Source organism: Falco peregrinus, chromosome 2 (genome assembly GCF_023634155.1).
Source record: "Falco peregrinus isolate bFalPer1 chromosome 2, bFalPer1.pri, whole genome shotgun sequence".
Taxonomy (NCBI): Eukaryota; Metazoa; Chordata; class Aves; order Falconiformes; family Falconidae; genus Falco; species Falco peregrinus.
In genome coordinates, this window is record NC_073722.1 from 39513529 (window position 1) to 39532290 (window position 18762).

The 18762-nt window shown below is 47.5% G+C and overlaps 1 protein-coding gene across 1 annotated transcript in view; it reads right to left on the reverse strand.

Annotated features, from left to right (window-relative positions):
* The window catches only part of SFXN5 (sideroflexin 5), a 109187-nt gene that overhangs the window by 9970 nt on the left and 80455 nt on the right, over positions 1–18762 (reverse strand). Inside the window, exon 12 of the mRNA XM_055797140.1 lies at positions 17768–17885. Within this exon, the coding sequence (XP_055653115.1) occupies positions 17768–17885 (118 nt within the window). The remainder of the gene's footprint in view (positions 1–17767; positions 17886–18762) is intronic.

Genomic DNA, 18762 nt, shown 5'->3' on the forward strand with positions numbered 1-18762 from the left:
CCAAAGTTTCGTCAGCCCATGCTGGATGCGGGGCGGCGAGGTGGGGGGTTGTGTGTGTTTTGCATTCGCTGCTGACACGGGTGTAGCGTACATGCGCGGCCGGTGAAGCAGAAGCAGGCAGAAAGCAGATGCTTTTTGTTTGGGGTTGATACTCATTTCTATCCCAGCTCGGGAAAAGGTGTAGAAAGGAATGTGCTCCGAAGAGTGCAGGGAGAGAGATAGGTCTAGGCTTGCTGCCAGGGATCCTGTAATGATATGGAAGGCAGCTAGGGGAGACAGGAGCAGATGGATTTGGCATACAGCTCATCACTCAGCCAAAAAAAAGGAGGGGGGAGAGAGAAGAAGGAAGAAAGCAGCCAATTTTGGTAGGGGGAGGGTCATGCGGACTGATGGATGCTGCACTGGGAGGTGGGGGAAGGGAGGATCAGGCTGGTCACCACATCTTCTGCTGGTGCCTTGGCCATGCCAATGAGAAGATTTGGTGGTGGATGGCCCCAGTTCAGAGCTCGGGAGGGCTCTCCTGGCCCTTCCAGCAGCCCTCTGCCATCTCCTCCTGGGCCATTAGACAACAGGGCAGCAGCCAAGAGCAGTGCCAAGCTAACAGAGCCCTAGCGAAGCTCCGTGAGGTGTAACAAGGACTGTGGTTAATGAATGGCACCACAGAACTGCAGAACTGTTTGGGTTGGAAAAGACCTTTAAGAACAGCCAGTCCAACCGTTAACCCAGCACTGCCAAGGCCACCACTGAACCATGTCCCCAAGCACCACAGCCACATGGTTTTTGAACACCCCCAGGGATGATGACACCCCCGTCCCCGGGCAGCCTGTGCCAGCGCCTGCCAGCCCTCTCGGTGCAGAATGTTCCCTCACACCCAATCTCACCCTCCCCTGGCGCAACGTGAGGCCGTTTGCTCTCGTCCTGTCGCTGGTTCCTGGGGAGCAGAGACCGACCCCCCTGGCTACAGCCTCCTGCCAGGCCGTTGCAGAGCCACCGGGTCCCCCCCCAGCCCCCTTCTCTCCAGGCTGACCCCCCCGCCCCCCCAGGCTGGTGCCCCAGCCCCTGCCCCAGCCCCTGCCCGGCTCTGGACACGCTCCAGCCCCTCAGTGTCTGTCTGGCCGTGAGGGGCCCAACGCTGAGCCCAGGCCCCGCGGGGCGGCCCCACCAGTGCCCAGGGCAGGGGGACGGGCGCTGCCCCGGCCCTGCCGGCCACACCGTTTCGGACACCGGCCGGGACGCTGCTGGCCTCCTGGGCCACCTGGGCACGCTGGGGGCTCATGCCCAGCCGCTGCCGCCCAGCCCCCCCGGGCCCTGTCCCGCCGGGCAGTTCCCAGCCCCCTGCCCCCAGCCCGCAGCTGCCGGGGGCTGGTGTGACCCAGGGGAGGGCCCGGCACTCGGCCCTGGGGACCCCCACACCACCGGCCCCGGCCCCCTCGGCCCGGCCTGCCCGGAGCCCCCCGCAGAGCCCCCTGCCCCCGGCACAGCCACGCTCCCCCCGGCTTGGTGCCCCCTGCGGCTGACTGAGGCCGCTCCATCCCCTGGGCCAGGCCGTCGGTGAAGACGTTAAACAGCCCCGGCCCCGGCGCTGAGCCCTGGGGACTCCCCGTGTGCCCGGTGCCAGCGGGATGGGACTCCGTTCCCCACCGCGCTGTGGGCTCGGCCAGCAGCCAGCCCCTAGCCCAGCACAGAGCTCACCCGCCCCAGCCATGCGCAGCCGGTGTCTCCAGGAGATGCCGTGGGAGACGGTGCCGGAGGCTTCACTAAGGCCCAGGCAGACACCGGCCACAGCCTTTCCCTGTCCACTGAGAGGGTCACCCTGTCACAGGAGGAGATCAAGTTTGTCAAGCAGGACTTGCCTTTCATCAACCCATACTGCCTGGCCTGATCCCCTGGTTATCCTGCCTGTGCCATGTGATGGCACTCAGGATGATCTGCTCCATAACCTTCTCCAGCAGCACATAATCATTTTGTGATCCTTATGGCCAAGACAGCCTCCAACAATGAAGCACCGTGAAGGACCAGCAGCTGCTGCTTCCATGGTGGTGGGTTCTGTGCACAGCTAGATGGAGAGGTGGAGGACATCCAGCACTGCTAACAGGCTCTGCTCTGTCCTCAGTGAAAAAAGATCATGTTTTGCCCAGGATAGATGAGCTACTGCTCATCAGCCATGCCATGGCCACCAAGCAACTCTGATTGTAGCTTGGCGCAACCGTGGTGTGAAAGCACCTCTGTACAGGTCTATTGAGGCTTCGTTTCACCTGCAACTCATGGTCACCTAATGCAACTCTGCCGAGAAGCAGAACCTCTTTAAATTTGGTTTAACATGCTTACTTGGGGTCAAACCCCAACTTGACTGGGTTTTCAATGGTTTTGTTCCCACGGTAAGACTGCCTAATGTTCTCCTTTCAGATGTTTTTTTCTTCTTTTAATTGACAGTAGCTGAAAGCACGCTGATGGGGCCACAATCACAATTCTAAACTCATGCTTCAGTTTTATAAGGCTTTCCGAAATTGGAAAATGCATGCTGAATGATTTAAACACAGCAAGATTTTTTTCTCCTCTGTTCAGATAAACTCTTTCCAAAGCTTTTCCCAGACATCAACAATTCAAGTGCTCTCCATGGATCCACTCACTAAGGAATGAGATGAGGAAATCAGTGTTTGCTAAGGAGTGTCTCTTGGAAATGCTATGGACCTATGACCAACTGAAGGTGACCTGACAAGGGAGAGGAGCTGGGAAATGCCCCATCTCACCCCAAACCTTTTTGATTAAATCACAGAAAATGTTGTTCAAAAGATATTCAGCCTCTGGTTAAGGAGTCCAAGCAACAGGGGAGCTACAAGACCTCTCAGTACCCTGCTTCAAAGAGCATCAGCCATCCCCATGGCTTGTGTTTTTCTAAATTCAGAATTACAGCTTTGCATTTATCTGTTTGCTGCACTATGGAGCTCTCTCCTGCCAGAAATTTTCTTCCCATGAAAGTATTCAAAGATAATTTAACCATCTTTGTTAAAATTTACAGATAAAACTCATGCTCCTGCTCTGCAAGGCACATTATTGTTTGAAATACTGGTATTAAAGCTCTTTTCTGACCACTTCCCAGTTTTTCTACATAGTTAAAAAACCCTATGTACCCCCAAAACTGAACACACTGGTTGAGAGATGATCTCATGGCTAACGTACATGGTAACAAATAACTTCATAAGTAATTGATATTCAGCTTGCTGGCCAAATCACAAAGCTGGGGGAAAATGAATTCGTGATAAATGCGGATTTTGTTAGGTTTTCCTTCAAATTACTATTAAAAATTGAACTTAAGAGTTGGCTGGTACAGTTCTCTTCATTCTTGGTTTCTCTCAAGTCTTTTAGACGCCCCTGTTTTAAAGAAACATTCCATTTTCATAAGAAAAAGCATCGTACCTAGTCAAAATGCTTTTCTCAAAACCATGTAAACAAGTTGTTTTGACTCCATTTCTACCCCTCACACTGGCTAAGGTGTTAACAAAGCATAACCAGAGCCTGGGAAGCCACCACTGCCACTCGTAGCCCATCAGCTGGGTGTCCTTCCACCCATCACTGTCACAACTGGACCAAATCCAGCCCCACCTGGGATGTAAGAGCCCCATGGCTTGGTGGGAGCCTGCTCACAGGTTTGACACCATCCACCTTCCCAAAGAAGTGCTGACTACTTTGGGGTTGGTGCGGGAAGGGAGGGCTGGACCCCCTGAAATGCAGGGATCAAAGAGCTGTGTGCCAGCTGGTGCAGAGGCACCGGGCACTTGCGGGTGAGGGGTTAGAGCCTCCTTTCTCGCCATCCCTGCTTTGATCCTCTCCTTTTGTCTGACACACCAAGGTATTCAACTGCACTGGGGGAATGACATTCCCTAAGAGCTTGTGATTTCCCCCTGCAAGGAGCAGGGCAGACGTGCTTTTTCAGCTGGGGCTGTGCCGAGGAAGCAGCTGTGCTGGTGGGGCAGAGCCTGTGCATGCTGCGAGCAGAGTGTTGCAAAGGCTGTGCATCTGCACGACACGTCCACACAACCTGGGGTGTGCAGCGGTGTGGTCCAGGGCAAGGACCACCAGAAGATGTTCTGGGAAGGTAGTGGCTTTGGAAGGAGAAGACACTGAGGGCTGGGAGCTGCTGCACAAGAAACAGATTAAACCTCTCTGGTGCTCTGGACCTATCTATTTAGGAAAAAGATTAAAATGTCACGTACTCCTGCAGGAAGACAACCACTACCACTAGTGCCTGGCTTACACTTCTCATGAAATCATGGCACAGCCTCACTCAGTGATCAGAGCCTACAACTGTGGATACAACTAAACCCCTGATGCAACACGCCAGGAGAGCAGACACACTCATGGAGTAAGAGGTTCCTCTCTTACAAGTCTAGAAGCAAAGCAAAGCCAGTAGCAGATCAGGACAGCTGAGGAATAAGCAGATAAGAACAAGCTCAGGAGTGCATTTGATTTATACTACCCTTTCACTGCCATATAAGTGGATTCACGTGTAATTCAGCATACAAGTAAAGTAAGGAACTATCAGGCAGTCCAGGTAATTGGCAAAGTTTCTTGTTTGACTACAAATCTGGAACTACTGCCATGTGTTTAGCAGGTGGGTAACCTGCTAAATCCCAGCAATGTAGTAATTTCGTGGGGGATTTCGCATAAATGGCTCTGAATTCAGAGCCCTGTTTCCAAACAGTAAGGTTTTAGGGATATATCATTTCTCTGCAGAGAGTGAACCAAGCATACGCTGAAGTGAAAGAGAGAAATGTGTTGCCTCTGACAGGACCTGCAGTCAGCACATTTATACCCAAGGTGTATCTCAGTGCTGCTGTCTAACCTCCAGCTGGACATACCTAGAACTGGCATTAAAAAGGACCACTACTTGAAATTAATTTTATCTCCATTTGCTCTCTCCTTGAAACAATAAAAAAGAGGAAAGCTGGAATATTTGGCTGTTCTGGCTCTTGAAGTTTATCCATTTCAGATTTTTCTGGTTTTTGCCATGGATGCTCTGACCACCAGCACCCACCTCCAGCTGCCTGTAGGACAGGGCAGAAAACATATTCTTCCCGGACCAGGCTGGAAAGGGTCTGAACATGGCATCACGCTATGACATCTGTTAGATATAAAGTATATCAGTGACGCTGTTAGTGCCACAAGCTATTCACACTCTATCACATCTGCTGACACCTCTGCACCGTCCCCTGAAAACGTCACTGCTTTTAGCAAAGCATGAAATGCAGAGTGTCAGCAGCACCTTGGGTGCCATCAGGTTTTTGTATCGAGACAAGCAGGAATACTCCTCGTGCTCAACAGATGTTTAGGTAGAGATGTGCAATTGCTTTTGCAACAGCTACAAGGCTTAAGATGTTACTTCCCTCACCTTAAATGGGAACAATTGACTCTGCCCTAAAGCAGAGCAGAATGGCTTGCCGGATTTATGGGTCAGTTATGGGATAGCAACTTCACCACTTCATGGGTGGCCTTGGCAGGGCTGGGTTAATGGTTGGACTCGATGATCTTAAAGGTCTTTCCCAACTTCAACAATCCTATGATCAAGGGTGGAAGTTTTTAACTTCAGCTTCAGGAGTTATTAGCATATCATAGATTCTCTGAAGAAAAATAATACCTGTATCAAAACCCCCCACCATTTTAATCAGATGCAAAGAAAGAAAACGTGGCATTTTAGGCTACTGCCCAACCAAGCTGGAGCAGAGTGCCACTATGAGCTCCCCTCGCCCAGCGGCATGTTTGTTTCCAGTGCTCTAGAAATGACTGATGATAACAGTGTCAGCAGGTGGGATAATAATATATGACAGCAGGCACCTAAGGCTGCAAGGGAGCTTCATCTGTTTGGCGTGTCCCTGCCTGTCCCGTAACAGAGCAGGTCAGCAGCCGTGTTCCACTCCTGTGCTCCAGCTCCCATGTTCATTCACTGCCCCAAACCAGTCCTGCAGTAATATACCAGCTCTAACCTTCCAGTTCCCCATGGAACCCTTCTAGTGTATCAAGATCATCTACGATGAACAGATACGGTGAGATGAATGAGAGCCACTCTTAGGGGCTGGGTTTGGTTAGAACTGGGCTTGCACAGCTCTCAGACCTTCTCAAGTCTTCCAGTTTTATAAATAGATTGAAAGGTCAACCCCCAGCATGACAGCATCTCCACATCATTGCAAAATTGTGGGTTTGAGTCTTCTGGAAGAGAAAAGGGTTGCCCACAGCATCAGAAACCTCAAGTATTTAAAAAAAAAACAAACACCAAAAAATAAAGAGAGGCTCTGAAACCGTAAGGTTTCTAAGTAGCAAGATAAAAAAAAAGTTATTTCTGTCTGTCTTCCAAAGGAAGGGGATGCTCCCAGCTCTCTCTGGAAATCCAGGAAGGTGAAGGGCTTTCCTTTCTTTCACACATTCACTGCTACCCAGGAGGTACCAGTCCATGGCCCCAGTGAGCAAGGCACTTCGTTCCGCAACACTTCACAAGGAACCAGGGGGTAAGACACAAGTGACACAAACTCACCACCCATACAGAAAAATGTAGAAGCTCAGGCATGAGACTGAACAAAGAATCAAAGTGAAGTTGTGATGGAGAGAAGCCAAGACCATGGCATGATGTGTCTTCCAAGAAGGGAAGAACCACACGGAAGGCCTTTGCAGGATCTAAGGTGCCTTTTCTCCTTTACTCCAGAGAAGGTCTGCTCATGTGTAGGACATAAGCACTCATGGGGTAAACTCTTAGTTTGCCACATTAAATAAATTTCTAGAGGAGCTTCAGAAAGGTGGATGTCTTCAGCTGTTATCACAGCAGAAGCATGTGTGTTCTGACCTCAGGTCACCCAGCCTCATGAGGTAAAGGCCCTTCTTCAGCAGAGAATATTCTTCCAAAACTGTTTGTGCAGGGCATTCAGTCTATAGTGTGTGGGGCAAAACTCCTCCTGCCTGGCCTCAAGGAAGAAGCCTCACATTACATGACATAGGCTTTTTGGGGGATCATTCAAGCCAACTGATGGGTAAAAAAGTCATCAGCCTGCTTAAAATATCACCTCGAGAACCCCCAGAATCACAGAGTTTAGCTAGGGTCGCTGCTCCTTGCTGGAATGAAAAGCATTTTCAAAGAGACTTAAGAGTTGTCTCTCCTCTTTTGAAAGAAAAAAAAAATCCTGCTTTTGAATGCAGGCATTATGAATGTGGCAAGTTTCCCTTTTGACAAAAATGAGCTATTAGGTCCATTCTAGTACAAACCCTCAAGCAGCTCTGTTGTGGAAAAGAGCATTTGTTGCTATTTGGTGAGAACATCAAACCCTGCAATTCTCCTGCTATTAAGGACAGCATGATGGGTGTTGCAGGATTTAGGGATATATCCTTCTTGCTTTAAAGAAGCTAAGCAAGTTCCTCAGGATCCCAACCTCCACCACATTTCCTTCTCTTAAGGACCAGCAGCCCCACTAGAAATAGGCTGCTAGATCCAAATGGTTTAAAAAGCAGTTACAGATAATTATATGTACCTGTGCTTGGGAAATGTGATTAATAAAGCATTCTCTGCAGTAAAGCAAGCATGCTTCCAGCAGGCAAGTCTGGAAAACCGGCTACCTTCCTTTGCTTGTATCCTGTATGTCTCCCTCAGAGTAGTCTGAGGTATGGTTGCTTCAGCTGAACTAAAACAACCATCTCCAAACATGCTGAAAAGGACATATCCAACCCTGTGCACCATGAGAGGGGTAAGCTGGGGAAGATGCAAGGATGAACCTGGTTGAACCAAATAAAGAGGCTGTTGGTGACCAAGAAAGAGGACTGAGTTTTCAAGGTGGGCTGGAAGAAAGAAAGGAAATAGCAAGAGGAAACCAGCAAAACCAAGAAGCACAGAAGGACTGCACAGGGCAAGAGGAGATGGGCAGCCACCTCTGCAGGCTCCCTGGCAAGCAGGGCAGGAATCCTTCGGGAAGTGCTTTGGGAGGAGCTGCTCTGTTTATAGTAGGTGCTGCTGAAAGGTGTCCTGAAGAAAGACAGCAATTAACAGGCCTGGAAAAAAATGGCTTCTTTCCACAAAGTGCCTTTTAAGTATGTTTTTCAAGCCACTTTAAGGGTTAATGTTTAGCTGTTTATCCGGAGTTGTCGGATGTCAGCTCTTTCTTTTGACTCCTAATGGCTTATAGCCATCAGGAGGTGAAGTCTCCTCAAAAGAGATGGTGTCAGGAATGTTTTTTTATGCCCACTAGCACCCACACACCTGCAGGAGCCTGTGCTTGCAGGATAGATAGTTTACATACTTGAACCTGTATCCCAGGGACAGAGATATAAACATGAAACCAGATCCTGTCTGCTGACACTGCTGCTGAAGCCCCTGGGCAGTACAAAGGGGTCCTTTCTCCCACACCCACCTTGAATGACCACAAATAACAGTTCGGTTCAAGCTGTCACTTCCCAGCAAGAACAAGCTCTGCTGGTCCAGATTGCTATTTTAGGGACAGATCCTGTAAAGTTTTCAGCACCTTTGACTCCTGCAAACGCTGGTTGTGAAACAAAGGACCACTCTCATGAGCAGACTTCAAAAACCAGCTCAGTCACAAATCAAAGCCTCTCAGACAGGGAACGTGAGAACAAAGACAGAGGCTCCAAATCAATCAGAGCACTGCTCACTCATGACCTTCCCCAGACTAGAGATGTCACTGAGACTAATAATTACACCATGAGGTGCAAACAGGCTGAGCAGTTGTAAACCTAACCACCCCCATGTTTCCTAGAGTCTTGCAAAGCGTGATGGTGGAGCTAATGCCCCTGAAGACCAGATCCTTCCTCTTCCTCTTGGAAAGAATCACAGAAGCTTTTATGTTGGAAAAGACCTTGGAGATCATCATCAAAGAAGGACATTTGCTCTCAGAAGAAATGACTGAGACCTCCCAACCACAGTTCACTGTGGAGCAAGCAGGCACATGAAATGCTTTGATTCTGAGAAAGACATGGGGGGGGTGGGGGGGGGGGTGGCGGGGAACACAGAAAGGGGAGATGTCCTGATCCAGAAGTGTTCTTTGCTTTGTGGAATGGGTTCCTTGTCTCCTGATCATGCCTCAGGTAAGTGACCCCACAGCAAAAGGAGTATCAGTTGTGACAGGACACGAATCACAAAGGCACTGAAATGAAGCATACCATGAGTTTGGGAAATGGGAGGTGTCCCTACGACAAGGCAGACACTGCTGCTATGAGATTACCACCCATGGGTTTGCATCTGGAACAGTTGCTGTATCCAGCTGGAAGAGGGTGGAAGGAAATTACTGTGCTACAACATCTTCCCTATCCTCCTGCTACAGTCCCAGCAAAAGAGCTTAAAAGAGCATCACATGGTAGTGATGAGGCGTTACAACACAATAATGAGAATGTGGGTGTGTTCATGACTTGGGGGGAACAGGAATGTCACAGTGATGTAGATTTCTAGTTTGTTTGGATTTTAGAAGCTCTCTGCAGAAACATCGAACACTGAATTGAAGCCCTTCCTGAAGCAGGAGGGAGCTTGTGGATATTGGTTCAACAACTCAGGCTAAAGCACCACTGGAGGAGGAAGAGAGGACTACGAAGTCTGAAATGTCCCTAAAATGTGTTTAGGAACAACTCCACCTGGGAGATGTGCTCGAGAAGGGGGTTTAGAGCATGTGAGCCTGCCTATGTCCTTGCCTTGAATGTGCATGCCTGAGCTCCCCCAAAAGCTCTGCTACCACTTTGACTTGGAAGTTTATAGTATGGAGGATGGCCTGACCTTGCAAGCTCTAAAGCAAATAAATACAGCAAAAGCTCCGGGCTTCTTTCTGTCTGTGTCACACTGGAGACGATGGCAGAGAGAGAGAAACTTAAGGTGGAAGCAGGAACCGGGGCAGATCTCTGCAGCCAAGAACAAGTCATAGACTCATAGAATAGCATCATAAGAGAGGAGAGCGGAGGGGTTTGGGCTGGAAGAGACCTTAAAGATCATCTAGTTCCAACAACCCTGCCATAAGCAGGGACACCTTCCACTAGATAGGTTGCTGCCTGTGTAGGAGGCCTGTGATGGGTTGGGAACAGCCCATGGGCATCTACGGGACACAGGAATAACATCAACAATAACTGTGATAGTAAATGGTAACAGCTCATCGCCATCCTCTGGAGAGACCCCTCCAGCTCCCCACATGTCTCTCTGCAAGCCTGGGCATGACCACAAACCCAGGTAAACCATCCCAGGCCACCTAAATACTTGGAGTAATGCACAGACTCCCCCGTGCTAGCAGGCTCCTGGGCAGCAGCTTTCCTGCGCAACACAATTAGAAGGAAGCTACAAGTTGTTGAAGGAATTGAGGGAATCTGCAGCACAGGAAACAAGCTACTGTGATTTTTACTTCTTTTCCTGGTTGCTTTGACAGGAAAGGTGTTCTGCAGATGCCAGGCTGCTGAGGTGGGCGAGGGCGGGAGGAACGGTGGAGGTGTAAAGGGAAAGCCAAAAGGTAGGGCCAAGGGGGAAGCAGCGTGTGAAGTCTGGCTCCTTGGGAAACACACCAGGTCTGCAAACCCTTCCCTGACAGCTGGCACAGGTGAAGGAAAACCTAGGGAAGTGAGCTAGGGACTGAGAAGGGGGGGCTAAGCCAGGAACACACTGTCTTCTCTTCTGCTTGATGCTCACAACCAGACAGGGCTGGGAGAGCAGGGAAGGGAGACGTCAGAGAAGCAAATGGTAAAAGCACTCCTGTCATAAACCACAGGAGACTGAAAACTTTCCAAAAAATTGGCTGTTTAGCCCAGAGCTGGGTTCAAGTTCATGGCTCACCCCTTAGCGAGCAGCTTCAGGTCAACCTTCCCTGTTCAGCAGGCTGCAGTTAACTGCACAGTCACCTTGGGATGTACAGGTGAGGACCCCTGTTGTGCTGCATGACTAAGGTCTCATTTCTCTGCATGAGCTACCGAGACAGCAGAATTGAGTACTGGAGACTGGTTCCATGGTGCTTTGATCTGCTCTGGTGACCTCATGGAGATTCATGGCCAAGGTTGTGATTTGACTTGGAGCAGGGAAGGATTTGTCACAAAAAATTCTGGTGACAAACACTGCGGTCTCCAGACTTCAGGTCCATGCCCAGGCTGGCAGCAAGGGTAGGGTCCTCCAGAAGTACGGGAGGACAGATGTGCCCTTTGCTTTGTGTGCAACAGTCTCAGACACTTAAAGCAAAAGCTAAAGGATCTTTGCTTTTCCACTGCTTAGCTGAGGCACAGTCCTGTCATGGTGCAGGAAGACATGACTCTTCTGCAATGCAAGGTTAAGACCGTGGTCCTCTGATGTCAAAACTCAGCTCAGATAAGCCCTGTAAACCATAAATCAAATTAACCTAGAGATACTTGCAATGTATTTTTATTCCTCAATATTTTTTTTAGTCTCAATTTTTTATTCCTCAATAAAAATTGCAAGTATTCCTCAATACTTGCAATGGGACAGGCAGGGCTACAGCTGTGTGAGACAACATGAACCAGAACCCAGGCTCAGGGACAAGTGGTGTGGCAGTTTGCACCCATATGCCTAAACCCTTCCCTCGGAGAGGGAGGCTTTATTCAGTGGGAGCAGTCCCTGACACTGCTACCCCTCAGCATGAACTGGGAAGCCCAAACTGATGCAGAGAGGATGCAGACACTTAACCAGGCTGGGCACCGTGGGCCAGTGACCCAGGTATGCTCAACCTCTGTACTAAGCATAGACATAGTTTACGACTTCCTTAGGCTATTCTTTCTTAGGAAAGATGAGCTAGCAGCTTACATTTGAGTTTTGTGTAATTATGTCCAGCCTTTGTGTGCAGTCATGGCAGTATCATTCTGCTGTTCCCCAAATGACACCTCATCTTCCACCACTTTACCCTTCCAGGTGCAGGGCTATGCTCTGGAAGGGGTAACTCATTTGCCTTCCAACTTCTGACAGCAATGAGTCCATCCTTACCAAAGAGCACCAGACAATAACCTTGTTAAGCATCACCTTTCATCTGAAGGCCAGAACAGGGCTCAACACACTTCCAAATACCACAGGTTTTCTCTCCAGCTCTACCTGAACCACATCAGTATTCAACTACTCAGTATCACCTAAATGCTGGGGGCTTCTGGTCAAGTAAAAAGTTTCACGGATGTTAAAGATTTCACACAGATCACCTCTCCATTTTAACTTCATGTGGAAAATAAGATACTCTTGCCTACGTCAAGTTACTTTGCCAGAAGAGAAACTGGATCAGTACACAGGCGAGGAACCTCAGATGAACCCCTTAATGCTTCACAAGTCAACGACGGGAGCATCACCTGCGTGTCAGTATGAAACCAAGCCTTGACGGCACAGCTTGAGTCTTCTGCAGTCTTTGGGAGACACATGCCACTGAGCTTCCATGCTCCTGCCAGTCCTTCAGGACCTTGTGCCACTTCTTTCCTAAGAGCAGTTCCTTCCAAGACCAACTCCACCCCAAGGGTAGACTTTGGCCAGCACACTCAGATTACCACTCTCAGAAAACCATTCCTCAGACCCAGGAGCAAAGAAATACCACAGAACTTCTCACTTCTCAAACATTTTTCCCCATGGCAGCTGGCAAATCCTTTCCTTTGCTTCTCATCCAAGTTGGACAAAATTACTGCAGAGAATCCCTCCTGCTCCCCTCCCCCTGTGCAATGTAATCCCAAGGGAGAAATGGTTTCATGGGGACCCCCTGCTGTCTTGCATCTGATTTCCCTCCTAAGTATGGTATAGGGAAGCGTCTCGAGGGCTATGGCTGTGACCTCCATACAGCTCTTTTGTCAAGTGCCATTTCATTAAAAAATCAGCCTTTTAACTGTGGACACATTTCAACCTCACCAAATCTGCTAATTATTGACAGTTGGTGAAGAGGAGATTTCACTTGTTCCTCCTGTTAAACTGCATCTAATTAGTAATTACTGGTTCACTGTCATCTTTACTGCAATAATCCCACTGCACATTGGCTCATTAACCTTTTGCTTTTCTAAAGCAGCCTGCCAACAAGATGAAGGCTAAAACAGATTGGAAAACAATAGCTCAGCCTTGGATTTTAGGCTGTTTATTCCCCTTGTCCTGGAGATCCAAAAGAAAGATTATTTTTAAAAAAAGGCTTTCAGCTGAAATCAGCCTAATTCCGGAAGATGGCTTGTTTTGCCCTAACCAGCAACCAAGGCCCTTTAAACTTAACCTGCGGTGAGGGCATGTGTATTATAACTAGTGGAAGGCTTTCTCTGCCATCAGCTTTTGCTTCAGCTCCATTTCTCACCTGGGTTTATCCTTCTTTATCAGCACAATCCAGCACGTTGGGTGTGGGATGAGGCCAGTTTCGGTGGGTTTGCAGCACCCTGAAGTTCAACAGCATCCTCTTGGATGCTGAAAAATGAATGATTTGGATGAGCAGGGACCAAAGGGTGGAAAATAGGTGGAGCAACCCCATGGTTATTTCTTTTGCTGCTACACTGAATTTCATTTGCACAAGTCCCATTTTCAGTTTGGAACTGTCACAGCTGTTTCTATTGGCAGTGCATAGCTGAGTAGGAGTTGTCAGTGGGGATGCTGTAGGATAGGCAGTTAGAAAAGAGATTCCCCGGGGGGCATGGGAGGCAGTTGGAGGTTGTGGGCTAAATGCATTAACTAGATGTTTCTCCTAAACTTAACAGCAGTGAATTACTTAATGCATATTGATGCATTTAGGTACTGGAGTTAACGCTATATTGGGATGTAAAGTGTATTTCCCAGCATCTTAGGCGTGCTTCGTCACAAGGACCCGTGTCTTTATGGCTGACACTAGGGTTTTATTTTTATAAGGTGATCTTCAAAACCATAACATCTAGAAACAAGCTGGAATTCTGGAGCACCGTTGCAGACATCAAAGTGGATTCCATCTGTACAAAATCAAGGAAGGTATAAGGCCTTTGCTAGACTAAACACTGACCCAAGAGAAGATTGGGATGCATCATCCTTTCCAGCACATGAAGGCTGTTCAGCTCCAGAATTTTCATTTCCCTGATGTTGGTGTTTCTGTATGCAACCAGAGCTGAATCCTGATTTCTCTTAGTTTATTTTAAAACAGGTGTAACTCTGAAGCAGCGACAGCTGATGTGATAAGGTGGCTGCGTTTATCTAGCACTTTGATTAAATCTACTGGAAGGCTTCAATTCTGCTTGAAAACTAATTGTAAGTTTGAGCCCCTTTAGAAGAGTGGATCAAAGGCGACCAGTCAAGCTCCCATGCTAAAACATGCACTTAATAACACATCAGCTTCTATGTTTGCTCTCTGACTAAAGAAAAAGGACTGTGAATGTGTGATTAAGGGCAGAATTTGGCTCATTTACAATTTCTGAAAGGGTTGCTGCTCAGACCATAATCATATTTTTGGAACAGAACGCGCCTATTACATCTTGTTGTTAATAATTTACTCCCTGGGTAGTGCTCATTAAAACAGCATCATCTTACTGATGTTATGTTCATAGCTGCTTCACCTACTGCAGTTCTGAGAAAAAGCAAATACACACATGCATACATAATACACATGCATATACAGAGAGAGGTCAATGTTCAAACACTCAAAAGTCTATTAACTTAGTTATCTGACAAGTTCGTGGACCAGTGATGAGTGACCAAGAAAGTCACGTGTTCTGAAAAGTGCTCTTTGCAAGGAAACTCAGATTTGCCACCCAAGGCTGTGAAGAAATGGCTCTGGAAAGATTGCTTCAGATAAGTCACTTGCTCTGCTCACTTGAACATCCCCACAGCCACCACCAATGAGATTCTGCAGAATGGGAGGAAAGCCCTTTACACACACACTCACACACACTTAAAATGAACACAAGCATAACTAGAAGACTGATCAGCCCAGGCTGCTATGGAGAATCTGATCCCTTAGCATTAACAGATGTGAGAGCCAGCTGTGCACACGGAGCTAACTCCAGTTGAGCAGAGCTGAGATCCCAGTAGGTAATGAGCTATACCACCAGCTGTAATGGTTTCTTTTCATTGACATGAAGTGTGGGCAGAGAGCACGTCATTCTGTTTGATCTACTAATCAGCGCTGATTCATGTTTACACTGCAGATAACATTTAATCTGCTTTTAGAAGGTCATTTTCAAGTGATGCTGTATGGTTTCAGTATTGCCCGATGCCTGCAATTTGAATATCCTTTGAAGGAAGCCAGACCTTAATTTTCCTTGTGAGCTAGAATTCATTCAGCTGTTAGCATCAGCACAATTTTTCATGCTGTAATATCAGATACTATACATTATAAATTATCTGCCACCCATAAAGCTAAAATATAAAGGGCAAATAGACATTGTGAGCTTCATTTTTAGATATACTAAGGCAATGAATAATTATTTTTGTAGAGCCCCAAGTGATGCTTGCCTCAGAATGCCTGAATGCCTCAGATTCTGGTACCAAAACTTTAGTTCCCACTGACCTTAGACACTATTTCAGAGAAGCCCATGCTAAGCGATGCCTACAGAAAAAACTGGAAAGGTATGAAATACTAAATTTCAAAACAGTTTTAGGGTGAGTTTCCTGTCTATGCTGAAAGAATGGTTTGGTTTGGCCAATACTATTAAACGTGTGCGGCATCAGTAGGAAGGGAGAAGATACACGATGCCTACTGCGTAAGGTTTGAGATGACACAAAGTCTGGGAAAGTGGTAAGTAATTAAGAGTCCAAGCCACTGATACAGAGACCTCTGGATCACATAGCCATCTGCAGAAAAGAAGTCAATGTGTGTCTGTCGTGGTTTGGTCACACAGTATTACCTCTGGGCACAAAGAGTGTGCATACCGATGGCATGGGGCACCGTTTTGGGGGAACAATGGCAAGGTCACCTTTGGGGTGAATGAGGTTGCTGGCACCTCCTGTGGTCTTGCTTCCCTGATTATCTAGAGAGGAGACCTCCCAGGAAAGGCCATGGCTACCTTCTGGTGGGTGAAGCTCCTTTCCCTGGAAATCAGAGCAGAAGGAATGCTCCATGACCAAGTCTCCTACCAACAGGAACTTTGGATATACTCCGGGCATCTACCTTGAACAGATGCGAGACCTGGAAATGCTCCTCAGCCTTTCATAACCAAAACCTCTGAGCAGAACTTGGGATCACAGCAAAAAACTGATGGACAGGGAGCGAAGGTTGAGCTCATGCCAAAATGACTAACATGCTCTGTGGATGTATGAATTCAAGTAGAAGCAGGCAAATCACACTGCTCCTGCAACTTGTACTTGTGCAACTTCTTACTGGAATACTGTGTCTGGTTCTTATGGAAGTGCTCCAAAAAGGATGTTGACTAATTAGAAAAAGTTTAAGGAAGAGCCATATGAATCATTAAAGCTTCACAAAACACGTCTTTTAGCAAAAGACTCCAAGATTGAGATATATTCCGTTTCTTAAAAAGAAGATTAAGGGGACAGTTTTGTCTCAGCCTGTAAACAGATAGAAGGACAACAGGAAGTTTGTAACATGTTTTTCAGTCTAGCAGACAAGTGTACAGCAAGATTCCCTGGCTAGAAGTTGTGGATAAACCCATCCAGACCGAAAAAATTTAACTAACCAGTAGAGACCATGATACCAATTTCTGATTGACTGTTCCAGTTGACACAAAAAGAACTCCAGCAAAGTCCTTTGATCTGTTTAATAGAGGTTTTATCACTTCATAATAGCAAACCTCCCTGAAAATGTACAAATTTACAATCTGCAGATCTATAAGCTCCAAACACCGAATGGTCCAAATTAATGACTTACAAATAAATACACCTTAGCTATTTGTTCAACTAACATAGGTGCGAGTGATTTCATTAGTCATTCTGCCTGTTTCCTTGGCTAGTTTTCCTCCGTTCATCCCCAGGCTGTGTCTGCCCAGAGCCAGGCTAGAAGATGAAAAGGCAGAACTCCTTCAAAGAAGCTCCTGGGAAGTATATCCACATCAAACATATATCCCAGGCCCTTTTTTTAATGGACAAAGACTTGGTTTTGCTATGTTAAGATGAAGGAAACACCACTGTCATGGGAGAGGGTGACCTGAACCATGCTCTCCCTGGTGCAGCTCAGCTGTCACTAAGCTCACGTCCCCGGACAAGAAAGGACAAACCCAGCTGGAGTCTCAAAGCAGAAGTCATCAGTCAGAAACACCAACATCTCTTGACTTGTGATCTGACCAGACCTGACCTGGGTATCACTGAAGAGGGACAGGATACCCCCTGTGCTAGCTGAGATGCTCCTCTGACTGGCGATGAAGGAGGCAGAACATTATCCTCACAGTTGTTTGTTTTTTTAAAAAGCCTTATTCCAACCTGGTTGTCCACCTGATTCCTGGTGTTTTGATTGCTGAACATCCTTCACATGGGAGAGGCCTGGAGCAGGCCACTGCTACAGGAGAACAATGGAGTGATGGAAGGGAGGAGGATGACATGTGACCATCCCTTGCCTGTAAAAGGTGCATTTGCTGGGGGGAACAAAAGTTCCTCTGTTCAGTTCTTCCTCTGTTTGCTTGGAAGGTACATGTCACCAAATGACCTGCACACTGGTTAAAAGCCCAGCAAAACTGTGTGATACTAAGCTGCGCTAGCATGTACCAACAGGAGGGACTAACACGACCATCACCTGCCCAGTCAATCTGCCCTTGTTCAAGGCAGCAAAAAACTTCATCCAAAAATGGAAGGGGCTCCATAGGAATGAGACTATCATCCAGGAATGCAAAACAAGCAGTGGCATTGGTACGCCCCTCTGAGATACGCCAGTGCAGTGACCAGACGTGTACTGACCTCGGACATCTGCGGGAAGAGACTGATGGCCAAGGGGAGGGCCAGGCCAAAGGCAGCGAGGCACACAAGGCTTTGGACTGGGAGAATCATCCGGGGCCGGGACCTCAGGAGCGATGTTCTGGAAAGAAAAGGTTTTGTTAGAGCATTTCATAGACAGGCGTGCCATCATCAGAATGGACACCGGTGTTCACCCAGACCCATTGATCTCCCTCTCCCTAACTGGACTAGGTTCCTTCTTAGCAGATCATCAACAAGTTCACCCACAAAAGATCCCGAGTCCTGCACACTGTGCTTTTGCATCTGCTGGGATTACACAGCCCATGCCAACCTAAGTGCTTACTTCTAATTTAAAATGGGATCACTTCACAGGCTTCCCCCATTTCAAACCATCTTACAGCAGAGTAAACAGTGCATGAGGTGATCTGGCTGCACGCATGTGTCACCTGCATAAAGGCTTTGGAGATGACATGGAGTGAGCAGAAGGAAATTAGGTTCTTGAGAGAGACTGTGAACTTTATCAGCCTCAGCAGCAGCGATAATGGGGTAATAAAGGGGTAATAAAGTAGTAAACTTGACGATACCTTAATTTGTTAAAAATCAAACATCTACAGGTGGGTGATACGGATGTTTTAACACTTGCTGTCCCCAGGGGATATTTATGAGTTTCAGACTTGTTAACAGCAAACACTTTAAGATACCTGCAAGGTCAGGTTCCGATACTGACCGGTTAAATGACCCTTCTGATACAATTAACACCGACTGACAGGGACAATATTTAGTCAGTAGAAGGTTTTGTTAAATATATTCCAGGATACAGGACCTCAGAAATTTTACAAATGGTAAGGGGAAAAATGTAAATCTCAAGGGGTTTGTTCTGCAGCTATTTACACCAAAATGGCACCTGTCATTCAACTCTTTTCTACCAATCTGAAACAATGGGGAATATAAACCAGCAACTTGCTAGTGAGCTTTTTTGAATATTCAGTGTATATTAG